This window comes from Protopterus annectens, chromosome 6.part1, assembly GCF_019279795.1.
Source record: "Protopterus annectens isolate FY-2018-M chromosome 6.part1, PAN1.0, whole genome shotgun sequence".
Lineage (NCBI taxonomy): Eukaryota > Metazoa > Chordata > Ceratodontiformes > Protopteridae > Protopterus > Protopterus annectens.
Window position 1 is genome coordinate 46,262,842 of NC_056738.1, and position 13,840 is coordinate 46,276,681.

A 13,840-nucleotide genomic window follows, 5' to 3' on the forward strand; every position below is an offset into this window, starting at 1 on the left:
TGTGCAATATGGCCTCTGTAGGCTACCTGTTGAAAGGCTGGCACTCACAAGTAAATCTCAAAGATTGTGCTTCTCATCTGAATTTCTTTTTTGGTGGGGGAAATGGCCATCTTGAGCTTATATTATATATAAGTCTGCCCCCCCAACCAGTCAGTCTCTGTTTTGGACCTTGATCTAATGGGCCCCCACATTTCAAATGGTTACTGCCTCTGTATAGTACAGTTGTGTACACTTACCATCTCTGGATCCGCAGTAGGATTTTTAAAGAGAAATTTGTGGGAGTCAGGTACTCTGTAGTACCTGTCTGGTTTCCTGGGAGCTGGGGGAAAAGTATCAGGGGTAAGGCTGGATTCCAAGAAGACATCATCTACAATTTCCAAAACAGGAGGTATAGCTACAGGCCTGTTCTGAGGCAAGTTTAAAAATTCCCTGAGTCTCTTTTTAGACTGTGAGTAGTCCTGGCACTCCCACCGGAAATGTTCTCTAAGGGTATGCAGGGTTTCACCAAAGGCCTACCAACGACTTCATTTCATACTCGAGCATCTACATTTATGGTAAGTGTACACAACTGTACTATGTTCTTCGTGTTTCACTGTTGCAGTCATTACATTTGGGTAGAATCCCAAAGCTATGGTTGAGAGGCTGGAGCTAAACAGCATTAGGTGCGGCTATAAGGCCCTGCAGCACTGCAGTGGCAAAGCCTGCCCTGGACTTGGAGTAGAGAGGCAAATGATAATGCTTTGTAAAGGTGTGAACAGAACTCCAAGTAGCAGCCTCTAGAATGTCCTTGGTTGGTACTCCTCTGAGAAAGGCTGCTGAAGTAGCTGCAGCTCTGGTGGAATGAGACCTAATGCCCTTAGGCACAGGTTTACCATGGTGTAAGTAGCAGAAATGGATGCAGTGGCTTATCCACTTTGAAACTGTCTGCTTTGAAATAGCCTTTCCTTCTGATCCTGCAGCATATGACACTAGTAATTGCTCAGTTTTTCTTAGAGCTTTAGTCCTGCTCAAGTAGAATCTTAGCTGTCTGTGTACGTCCAAGGAATGCAGAATTCTCTCCCCCTTGTTCTGCAGATTTGGATAAAAAGTTGGCAGATGAATTGTTTGGTTAAGAGCCACACTGGAAACCACCTTAGGCATAAAAGTAGGATTTGTTCTCAGAGATACCCTGTCTGGGTAAAATATGATAAAAGGCTTTACAGCCATGAGGGCCTGTAGCTCTGAAACACTTCTTGCTGAAGTAATTGCTAGTAGCAGAGCTGTTTTCCATGATAAGAACTTTATATCAGTGGTAGCAGCTGGTTCAAATGGAGGCAGGGTGAGCTTTTCCAATACATAATTGAGGTCCCATGCAGGTAATGGTGATCTTCTAGGAGGCCTTACATTTTTGGCTCCTCTGATACTGCTTTAGTAAAGGATAAAAAAAGATTGGTGGCTCTGTATTGTAATGAGCCGAAATGGCAGTGGCATGGATTGTGATTGATGAGAAAGACAGGCCTTTGTCAAGCATCTCAGTTAAGTATTGTAATATCTGAGGAATATTTGGTTCTGCTGTATCAGTTCCTTCTGCTTGATTCCAAGCAAAGAATCTCTTCCAATTGTCAGCATAAGATTTTCTAGTACTAGGCCTTCTGGCTTCCAAAATGACATCCATCACAGCTTTACTGAGTGGTGTTGTTTGTATAACTACATGATCAGCCATGCTGCCAGGTTCAGGGTCTGTAGTTGATTGTGCAGGATGTGATTGTTTTGCTGGGACAGTAGTTGAGGTAAGGTCCAAGCTGGGTATTGAGACAAGTTCCTTAGGACTGGGTACCAGTACTGGTGGGGCCAGTCCGGTGCAATTAGTATCATCTTTGGTTTCTCTTGTCCGACTTTTGTCCGACTTTTAGGGAGGAGAAGAGGCAGAGGAGGAAAGGCGTAAACTGATAGGTTTATCAAACTGAAAGATAGGGCGTCCACTTTCCATGCTTGTCTGTGATAAGCCCTTGTGCAGAATCTTTTCAATTGATAATTATGAGGAGAGGCAAACAGATCTATGTCTGGGCTCCCCCATTTCTCTGTTATCATGCTGAAAACTTGTGGATTTAGTTTCCACTCGTGAGGATCCATAAGGTTTCTGCTTAAACCGTCTGCCAGTGTATTTTGTTTTCCTGGCAGGAATTGAGCTTGAAGATGCATTTGGTAGGTCAAAGCTGTGTCCCACAGTGCCATGGCTAATCTGCAAAGGGGGTATGAGTGTGTGCCCCCTTGCTTGTTTATATACCACATGACTGTGGTGTTGTCCGCCTTTATCAGTAGTTGTCCTGGATGAAGTAAGTCCTTGAAGGCTGTTAGGGCATTTTGAACAGCTAGCATCTCTTTCTGGTTGATATGCAGATGCATTTGTTTTGGGGTCCATATGACGTGAATGCATCTTCCTGCCATGTGGGGCCCCCCCAGGCATAATCCGATGCGTCTGTTATTAAGATATGGCTGGCAGGGGGGAGAGTGAAGGCCTGTCCCATGTTATGGTGACATGCCTTTGCCCACCATAGAAACTCCTGTTGCAGGCAGGGAATGAGAGGAATCATTGTTTCTAGACTGTGTGAATGTTGACTCCATAAACTTTTGAGGTACCAATGAAGTTTCCTCATATGCAGTGTCTTGCATATGGAATCAGTAGGATGCAGGATGCCATGAAGCCCAGAGCCTGCAGAATTTGTCTTGCAGATAACTGGGTCTTTGTTGCCATCAGTTTGAAGTAAGTAGTCAGTTGCCTTTGTTTGTCTGGCGTAAGGTAAGCCATCTGGGCAGTTGTATTCAAGCTTGCACCCAGGAATGTTATCTTTTGAGAGGCTACCAGTTGTGATTTCTTTTCGTTTATTGTGTACCCTAGGCATGTTAGAAGTCTTTTCACAAACGCCAGGTGTCGAAGAAGAATGTCCTTGTTCTCTGCTTGAATGAGACAGTCGTCTAAGTAAGGATATATTTGCATACTTCTTTGTCTGCAAAATGCAATTACTGGTGCCAGGCAATTTGTAAAGACCCTGGGCGTAGTAGATAAGCTAAAGGGCAGTGCAGAGAGTTGGTAATGCATTAAGCCAGCCTTGAATCTGAGGTATCTTCTGCACGACTGTCTTATTGGGACATGCAGGTATGCCTCTTTTAGGTCTAATGTCACTAGCCAAGCATTCTTGCCCAGCATGGGCAGAAGCTGCTGCAAAGTCAGCACTTTGAAATTTGGAATGTCCAGGTATGTGTTCAAAATCAATAAATCCAGTATTGGCCGCCAGGCCTTGTCCTTTCTGGGTACCAAGAACAGTCTTGAGTAAAAACCTTGTCCTTTTTCCTGTTCTGGCTGAATGGCCCCCATATCCAAGAGGGATGTAACCTGTTTCTGTGCCTCTGCCTATTGATTTTTTGGCAGATCTGGCCAACCATTTGCCTTTGGCAGATTGTGGAAATGGAATCTGTATCCCTGTGATACTATGTTTAGTACCCACTTGTCCTGGGTTATTAACTGCCAGTTTTGAGCAAAAAGTGCTAACTTTCCCCCTATGGGTGCTGCCAAAAGATAAGTGCTTGGAGTAGGCAGAGGGAAGTCATTGGGATTGTTTTCCGTAGGTTTGCTCTTTATCGCCTCCAGATTTGGAGGTAGAAGTGCCCCATTGCTTTGACCAGTATGAATCTTGCGCCTGGTATCTGGAACCCTTAGGGCATCTGGATTTGCCCCTTTGAACACTGTCTGACACAGGAAAGGACCAATTTTTTGTAGGCCAGTGTCTACTGAATCTAGGTGGCTGCACTTGTAAGAAGTCTTTAACAGTTTGCATAGACTTAGCTTTGTCTTCCATTTTCTTTAAAACCTCTTCTGCCTTAATACCAAACAGGGAATCATGCTGTAAAGGTGCATCTAGCAATTTAGCTTTAACATGATCAGGCAAATTCTGTTCCTTTAACCAGGCATGCCTCCTAATCACGGATCCAGTAACTGCGGCCCTGCGGCCCTGCAGGAGGCCTCTTAAGGAGTCAAAACTACATTGCAAAGTATGCTTTCCAACCTGTTCAGCTGCATGCAATAATTCCTGCAATTCTTTACTTTCTGCACATTCTGAAATCAACATCATTTTCTGTTTCAGCAATCCCATAACATGTTGTTGGTACTTAAGCATATGAAATTGACAGTTTAAGGCCCTGATTGCCAAGGTCGCAGATGTATAAAACTTTTTTCCCCATCTGTCGAGTGCTCTTGAATCTCTGTCAGAGGGGGTAGGATTTTTTGCTGTTTAGGCCTCAACTCCCTTTGGACCCTGTGAAATAGTTTCAGGATCAGCAGCGGGGTTTCTAAATAAAAATTTATGTGAGTCAGGGACCCTGTAATATCTGTCAGGCTTACTGGGAGCCGGTGGTAAGGAGTCAGGGGTCAAGCTTGACTCCGAAAACACATCATCCACAATGTCTAAAATAGGGGGAATGGCTAAAGGCCTGCGCTGAGGGAGAAGAAGGGAATCCCTGAGCCTCTTTTTTGATTCTGAGAAGTCTTGACTCTCCCAGTGAAAATGCTCTCTCAAAGTATGCAAGGTTTCTCCAAATGAATAATCCTCAGCAGGAGATGCAGATGGTATAGACTCCTCTGCATCAGAATCCTCACAGGGAGGAATAGATAATTCCTGATCAAAAGAGGATTCAGAAGAAATAGAAACCTGATCTGAAGATTCATAATCAGTGTTGTGCCTAGGCCTCTTATCTGGAGGGGGCTGGGTACCCCTGATCAAGGTAATGAGGTCTTCAGCCATTTTGATCATCTGTTTTTTAGGCATAGAGGCACGTGGACGTGGCTCATGCGTCGGTTTTTTAGCTTTAGAAGTTGCTTTTGTCTTTGGTTGTCGTCGGTTTGATATACAAATGTTGAGGTCTGAATACACCCTCAGAAGCCAGTGCCTGCTCAGCAGCTCCGGACCCATCCGAGGGAGACACATCCGTCGGTCCAATACATTGAGCATCTTGCGGCATGCCGGACTCCACGTGGGTGTCGGTAGAGGCCTGCAACTCGAAGGTAGCGGGTATCAGGGGCTGCAAAAGCACCTCACTGAGTACCGGCGAACTGACGAATGGCTTAGGAGAAGCTTCATCATCGATTTTGGATCTCGACTGCCTTTCCCTGTCCTTTTCTTTGTGTTTTTTATGTACTCCGGTAGTCGGATTGCTATCTGACGACATTTCTGGGTAGTTAAATCTGTTTCCAAAATACTATGATGCAAAAATATACCGACGCTTAATAGTGCGTTGGTTAAATCTAGCACAAAACCGACAGCCAAGCACGTTGTGATCAGGGCCTAGGCAAGGAAATACAGTATAAATGGAAATCCTTATGAGGTATTTGCTTCCCACAAATAATACAATTACTAACCTTTTCTGACATCGGTAAGGAGCAAGAAAAAAGTTTCCCCAATGGGGTATTTAGCTTTAGTGAAGACTTCTGAAACTCAAACTCGAATATTTCAGTAGTCGGCCGACCGGCACTTGCAAAATGCTTCTTCTTTGGGCACCACGCAGCAAGAAAGACTGAAGAAAATGGCGTTGGCTGCATGTTTTATATCCCTGACGTCATGGAAGAGAAGACAGTAACCGACGCAGGACCCAAGACTTTGGAATTCAGGCCAACTAAGGGCAACCTGCCAGCAGATTACCCAAATGTAATGACTGCAACAGTGAAACACGAAGAACATCTTTAGTTCTGACACAAACATTTCTAGGTTCTCTAGTGTCAAAGCAGGTTCTATACATCATCAAAAAGAAAATAAATCATTCACAGAAGACCACAATGTTATTTCCAGCAAAATCCATTCAAAACAACACCACCTGCTAAGAACTACACTTCATATAAGAAAAATGCCAGCTCCATGACATAGATGGATAAAGCCTGAACTATGAAAAAGGTAACATGGGCACAATTAGCTGGCCAAGCACTAGAGAAATTAGTAGGAACAGTGGATTGATGAGGTGATGCATGCCTAACAGGGAGAACAATGTGCCCATACTCATGGTGCATACTCCATGCTAGATACCCCACAGTGGAGACTGGAGAACACACAGACATATTTATTGCAAGGGACAGACAGTAGGGCCTTTGAAGGTTATGTTACTTGCAGACCCTGAGGACACTTCTTGCATATGCCCCACTGTATATATACCTGCTTGTGAACATCTACATGCATGCACATGGGAGAAGTGCAGTGCCATAAAGAGAAAATCCCAATTTACCATGTGAACTTTGGCATAAGAACTGGTGCTCAACAGACTTGTACAACTCTTGTTCTTAGGGGAACAAACTGGACAAAAGAACAGCTGGGTGGAGGAGGCTTGTTGGTCAGAGGAGGACTGGAAAAAATGGTTGTTACAAAATGAACAAAATTCATAATATACCTTAGGAAAAGTTTGCAGTCATTTCAAAGCTGTTCCAAATGACAACTGAACTATGTGGCACCCTCACTGCAATCAACATTCTTGTTTTGGTGATTATTTATTAATACTCAACTACATGGAAATGCTTGATTTCTTTGTAATAATAATGATCACAACACTTGCTTATATATCAAAATACATATCAAATTATTACAGTATTTTACAATACCAACATAAAATGGCTTGGTAAAATGACATCCCAGAATTAAAACAAACTACAGAAAAAAAAGGAAAAGTAACTTACAAATCTGCGTTCAGAAGGGCGCTTGATGTTCATAGGGTTTAACATCAAATCTGGCAACAAAATTCCTATTACTTCCCCAGTGTTATCGCCTGCTGCACACATATTTAGCCAATCAGAGACAGAGATACTCTATTAAAAACAATAACAACTTATAAAACGGAACGACAAGACAGTTTTCAATTACAATACAAGGAAAAACTAACAATCTCACATATGATTTTAATGCCATACCTTCTATATCATTAATTAAAAGAACAATGCATTACAAGTCTTAAAAGTTAATTTATAAAATGTTTGAAGCACCTCTAATCATTTTTTTATGATAGTCCATCAAATGGACATTTCACACTCAACATACTAAAACAGTAACATCACATCAATGTAAAGCAGTACATGGATGTTAATACAGCAGGTTTTATCTTACTATTATACACAGAGCTATCTGAGGAGGAGCAGCTGATGTGTGATATACAGCAACAAGTAGCCTGTTTTTTTTTGCTTATTTTAGATATTTATAGCAATTTTATTCTATACTGCATACTTGCAATGTATTTCATAGCTATTAGCTCACTTGTGATAAACATTTCTGTAGTGTTTTCTCCCACCTCCACCCCCTATTGGCATCTTGTTTTTATACCTGCTGGCCTTGCAGTTGCCTGCCCCTACTCTAAATTTGATCTTGGACACTCCTCCCAGTCTAGTATCATTAGCCCATTCTACCTAATACAGAGAGAATTTCCTTCTGTTCCTCCTTTCTCCCTAAGTTGTCCGAATATCCTTGTGTTCTGACTGTGCTTCCCAAATATTTTGGAAATATAGAGTATACTTCAGTGGCATTTATTAAAATTGTATTTGCCTTAATACTGCTACAACTCAAGTGCTCTAGGTTGCACTGCATCTGAATTGTGTGTTTTAGCTGCTTTTCTGTATATGTAGACTAGCTACTTATTCTACTGTATTACTGCCTCAAATAATTTTTCAGTTGGGCATTTGCCTTGCTTCATTTAAGAAGTTTTAAATTGCTAATTTTGTAGAGTTTTAATTGTATTTACTGTTTAGGGCTACACACTCAAGTGCATTAGCTTTTTCTGTGTTTATTTAGTGTATTATTGCATTGTTTAGCCTGTTTTAACAAAAAAAACCTATCTTGTTTGACTCGTTTCCCGCCTCTCCTAGCCAGTATAATCAAGATCCCAGACTTTGCTGGTTTCAGGACTTTATTTTCTGTGTTCAGAGCTATCCAGACCTTGCTGTGGTAGAGGGAAGTCCAACTGCTGTGGGAGTGGTGGGCACTGTACTGCCTTGTCTGACACTAGAAGAGTGGTTTCCAGCTCTGAAATTGTAATTTTAGCCATTTGGGGCTGATTTCTATCCCTTTCAACTTTCTGGCTTAAAAACACACGTTTGCGCATCGTGCAGCACTGCCGGGCTACGGTTAAACTATTCCAGGTGCCAGAAAGTCTGCTCCTCAAATTCTCCCTTGGAACTAGCTGATTTCTCAGTAGTGGCACTAAAATCTGAACCAATGTGACTAGCACTTGCTCTAGAACCTGCTGGAAAGCACTAGGAAGCCTTAAACTGGTACAATCACTCCACTCTCCTTGTTAATAAGGAGAAATTAATTGTAGGCACTAAACAGCCTATAATTGCAAAGTACCTTGCAAAGGTAAGGGAAAATTAGAAGTTATATACCTACCATAACGTTCCATGTTAGTTGTCTTCTCTCGCCTTCTTTCTTGCTGGATGGGTTCGGAGCCGATCCTCGGCCACTCGCACTTGCTAAGCTCGAGAGCTAATTTTACCAGCTCGAGGTAACCCTATATCCCATGATGCAAGGCGTGACTACCTCAGATCTCGTTTGGTAGCTATGAAAAAACCCTGCCAGAAAAACTTCTTCCCAAAAGGAAGAAGAGAAACTAAATGTGGAAAGAAACAAGGCCAATAAACACTAAGAGTAGTGACACTTCCTACTGGGAGCCTATGGAAAGAGTGAACCATACCCAGAAAGGAGTACAACTGCAAGGTCTGTCCAGGCTAGGGGGAAGGAGGGAGGGACGCAAGAAAGAAGGCGAGAGAAGACAACTAACATGGAACATTATGGTAGGTACATAACTTCTAAATGTTAAGTTGTCAAACTCGCCTTCATTCTTGCTGGATGGGACCGTGTTCCCTAGCACCTCTATCCTGGGTGGCTCAATGGAACAGACTCTTGAGAACTGTGGAACCAAACCTAGCCCTGTCCCTGGAGGCCAAGTCCAATTTGTAATGAGAAACAAAGGTGTGAGGAGTGGCCCAAGTGGCTGCCGCACAAATGGTGTCAATAGGTAGCCTATCCTGAAAGGCTGTGGAAGTGGCTAGGCTCCTAGTAGAATGTGCTTTTGGTTTTGAGGGCAGTTGCTTGCCCCTAAGATGATAAACATAAGAAATGATAGAAGACAGCCATCTGGATAAGGTCACTTTGGAGACCGGAAGACCTTTCCTGTTTTCTGCATAAGAAAGAAACAGTTGATCAGATTTCCTGAATTGTTTAGTTCTGTCCAAGTAATACCTGAGTTGACGATGGACATCCAAACAATGAAGTTTTTGTTCAGCTTTGTTAGAATAATTAGGGGAAAAAACTGGCAAATCAATAGATTGGTTGATATTGTTCTGGGAAGCAACCTTGGGCAAAAAAGATGGATTAGTTCTTAAAGATACCCTATCTTTGTGGAAAACCAAGTATGGGGAACGGACACAGAGAGCCTGAAGTTCAGACACCCTTCTGGCTGAAGTAACAGCAACCAGAAAAATTGTCTTCCAGGAAAGAAGTTTTAATGAGCATGTAGCAGCCGGTTCAAAGGGGGGAAGTATCAAGGATGCCAGCATTAAATTCAAATCCCATTGCGGAGGGGGATCTTTGATAGGAGGTTTTAGGAGAAATATCCCTCTCAGAAAGGCTTTGCAAAGCTTGTGAGAGACAATGTTTTGATCCACTAAGCCAACATGAAAATTTGAGATTGCTGCCAATTGAACCTTCACTGTAGAGGGAGAACCACCCGATTGAAAAATCTCAGCGAAGAACTCCAAGACTGAATGCACTGGAGCAGTAAAGGGATCTATGTCTCTAGACTTTGCCCAGAAGGAAAAACATTGCCATTTACTAGCATAAATCCTTCTGGTAGAGGACTTTAAAGAAGCTACTATGATCTCTCTAACAGGGTCAGAGATCATAGGAAGCCTGGCTAAGGAAGGAAGTGGAGCAACCAAGCAGTGAGGTTGAGGGAAGGAATGGACCGGTGCAGTTGACCCGAATGGTGGGTCAGAAGATCTGGAACTGGGTCCAGATGCCAAGGCTGCACCAAGAGATGATGATGCAGGGACGGAAACCAAATTTCTCGAGGCCAGTAAGGGGCAATGAGAATCAACTTGGCTCTCAATACGGTAGCTTTCTGAATTACTTGAGGTATCAGTGGGAATGGAGGAAAAGCATAAAGAAGTCCCCGGGGCCAATCCTGGGTTAGAGCGTCTCTCGGGGGATGGCCTGGTAGAGGAAGGAGAGTGAAGAAGTCTGGGCATTTGCTGTTTTGGGGTGTAGCAAAAAGGTCGCAGCAAGGGACACCCCACTTCTGAAAAATCTCGTCCACTACCGATTGTTTGAGAGACCACTCGTGTGGCATGAGAATAGCTCTGCTCAGCCTGTCCGCTAAGAGGTTGGCTTTCCCGGGGATATGCATTGCTATCAGAAACCGATGAGAGGAGATTGCCCATTGCCAAAGTCTGAGAGCTTCTCGACACAGTGGATGGGACCTGGTCCCGCCCTGCTTGTTGATATACCAGACTACGGACATGTTGTCCGTCTGAACTGCAATAGTCCCTAAAGGAAAAAAGTCGCTGAGGGCTTGCAATGTTAAAAGCACTGCTCTCATCTCTAGGACATTTATGTGCAGATAGTATTCTATGGGTTGCCAAGTCCCATGGACCATCCTGCCCTGATAATGCCCCCCCCACCCGATCAGAGAGGCATCCGAAGTGACTGTGGCAACCGGGACTGGGGGAACAAACAGTCGGCCCTGATGGAGTTGCGGAGAAGACATCCACCAGGTTAGATGACTCTTGCACGATTGTGTCACGAATATCTCGTGTCGCATGGGGAGCTGCTGGAATGACCACTGGGTGAACAACATCCACTGCAGAAGACGCATGTGGAAGCGGGCTAACGGCAGTAGTATGATGGCCGCAGCCATAAGACCTAGAACCTTCAGGACAAATCTGGCCCTGATCCTCTTGCTGAGTAATATGATCCGAACATACTTTTGGATGTCCAGAATTCTTTGGTTTGTGAGTCTCGCTGTTATACTGACAGTGTCTAATTCTGCGCCTATAAAGGTAATAGATTGGCAAGGCGACAGAGAAGATTTTTCGAAGTTTACAGAAATCCCCAATTGGTTGCAGGTGTGAAGAGTGTAGTCTCTGGCCTTGAGAAGTTGATGCCTGGTGGTGGCAGAGAGGAGCCAGTCGTCTAGGTACGGAAACACCTGGAATCCTTGACGTCTCAGATGAGCCATGACCACTGCCATACATTTGGTAAACACTCTGGGGGCTGTAGTGAGGCCAAAGGGCAAGGCTCTGAATTGAAAATGACTGGTCCCCAGCCGAAAGCGGAGAAACCTTCTGAAGCGCCTGTGAATTTTTATGTGATAGTACGCATCCTGAAGGTCTATTGAGCACATCCAGTTGTCCTTGCCCAAAAAGGATAGAATGGACTGAAGCGTGACCATCCGGAATCTTGCCTGCTTGACAAATTTGTTTAGTTTGCTGAGGCCTAAAATTGGTCTCCAATCTCCCGTCCTTTTGGGGACCAAAAAGAATCTTGAGTAGATGCCGGATCCTACTTGGTCTGCTGGCACTAGTTGGATGGCTCTTTTTGCTAGGAGCTTTGATACCTCCAGCTTTGCCAATTCCCTTAGACCGGGTGAAATGTCTGGAAGTGATTGATGAGGAACGGGATATCTCTCGAAAGGGATATTGTAGCCCTCGGATATGATCGACTGTACCCATTTGTCTTGAGAGAGGGAACGCCAGGCTATTGGGTACAGCGACAATCTTCCCCCGACTGCCTCCAAGAGTGGACAGTCGGGCAACACCTCAGGGATGCTGGAAGGGTTTATCAGAGAGAGGCTCCCTGCTACCCTGATTCTGCGGACCCCCTCTGCCCCTAGGGCGGCGTATATTGTTATTACCCCCTCTGCCTCTGGGGGTAAACTGACCACGTGTATCCGGCGTGACTCCCTGAGATTTACGAAACCACATTTTCCCACCCTTCTGACCTTTTGGATAGGGTCTTGAAGGGGTGGAGAAATGGACTCCTACGGCAGAAAGAGTCTTGCCATCTTGCTCACACCTGGTCAATGTGTCCTTCACCTGAGGCCCAAACAAAGCCGAACCATCAAAGGGAGTATTAGTGAAGGATGCCTTAAAGGGATCTGCAAAATTACAAAGCCGCATCCAGGCCTGATGCCTAAGTGCCACTCCTGTGCCTGCGGCTCTACTCGCTCCATCGGCTGCATAAGAAATGAGCCGCATGGAGGAGTTAGTTATAGAATTTAGGATTCCTAGCTGTGAGGCAATCTTTTCTTGAGCCCCAGCAGCTGACGGATCCTGAACCACCTCACCTAGTTCCTTGAGAATGTCCCTCTGAAGCCTGGTAAAGTGACATAGATAGTTCAGCGAACGCATAGCAAAGGTCGCTGAAGAAAACATCCGCTTACCGTACCTATCCATGGTCCTAGAGTCCCTGTTAGGAGGATGGACAGGTACAGAAGGATCAGCAAGTTCCTTCTTGGTGGCCGCCGCCACCATCATGGCATCAAGGGGGACACCCTTGGTAAGAAACTGTTTGTCTGAAGGGGCCGTGATGAATTTAGAAGGCCTCCTGGGGACTGGTTCCACAGAATCTGGGGCCGCCCACGCCTTCCGAGCCACCACTTGCATGAGTGGGTCGAAAGGCGGAGACACCCAGGAGGTGGAGGGTCGAGATCCAAAAGCCTCCTGGTATACCGACTCATCCTTGGAGGGATTAATGGAAGGCCAGTTCCCCCTCTGCTTAAGGAGTTACAGGATGTCTGAAAAGGAGACATCCTCAAAGGGGGACCGTGGGGAACCCTCCGACTCATCTAAGTCGGTATCTGATGTCGTAGACTCGGGGGAATCTGTGTGCTTCCTCTTGCACGTCCTCTTACGCGGGGATTCTCCAGCAGTATCAGGAGAAACCTCGGAAGAGGAAGTTCTTCCCAATGGGGAAACCTGGGGCGATGGATCTCTGGGTCCGGGAGCAAGAGAATGGCAAGAGACATCAACAGGCACCCAAGAGGGAGGAGCTAATGGAACAGACCGTTGACTCAGCTCCAGGGCTAGAACACTCCTCATCACCTCGAAGGCTCCCCTCCCAGGGAGGCCAGAAGACTCCCGCTCCGAAGAGACAGGAATTCCCGGTCCCACCGAAAGAGAAGGCTCCGAGGCCGATGTCGGTGCCGAGCTCACCAATGCCGAAGCTCCAAGAGGGAGAGCGGGGTCGGACAAGGGTCCGATGCCACTCGCCCCCTCGGAGCCGACAAGGGAGACCCGATGACCGGATCCCTCCAAGGAAGGCCTCATGGAGGAAATCGGAGTCGAAGACGACGGAGCTGACAGGGGGAGTATCGGCTCCGGCGCACCCACAATCACCATTCCGAGAAGCTCCAGCTCCGAACTCTGAAGGAGAGTCGGAGAAGGAATTTCAGGGGGATGAGAAATAGCAGTCGTCTGCTGAGACGGGCTATGGAGCATTTGGGCCAGCGCCTGTGACTTCAACAGTCTACTTACCACCATCTCCAAGTCATGGTCTGACAGCCTGGACGACCTTGAAGATCGGCTCCGATGGCTCCGCTCCGAAAGTAGAGGAGATCCCGGAGCCGAGCGAATCGACTCCAGGGAAGGAGACTGAGATCTCCTCTTGGATGGAGCCATCGGAGCCGAAGACCCTTCGGTTCCAGATGGAGCCGACAGCTTATTGGCTCCAGTGCTGGTTAAAGAGACGTCGGCTCCGGCAGGAGCCGGCATAGTCATAGGTACCAGTGTATCGGAGCCAGACAGAGCCGATACCACTACCTCCAATGTGGAAAGATCGGCTCC

The 13,840-nt window shown here is 45.5% G+C and overlaps 1 protein-coding gene across 1 annotated transcript in view; it reads right to left on the reverse strand.

Moving 5' to 3' along the window:
• Positions 1-13,840, reverse strand: part of GTF3C2 (general transcription factor IIIC subunit 2) — a 2,978,836-nt gene that overhangs the window by 600,226 nt on the left and 2,364,770 nt on the right. Inside the window, exon 15 of the mRNA XM_044075341.1 lies at positions 6,692-6,820. Coding sequence (XP_043931276.1) covers positions 6,692-6,820 — 129 coding nt within the window. The remainder of the gene's footprint in view (positions 1-6,691; positions 6,821-13,840) is intronic.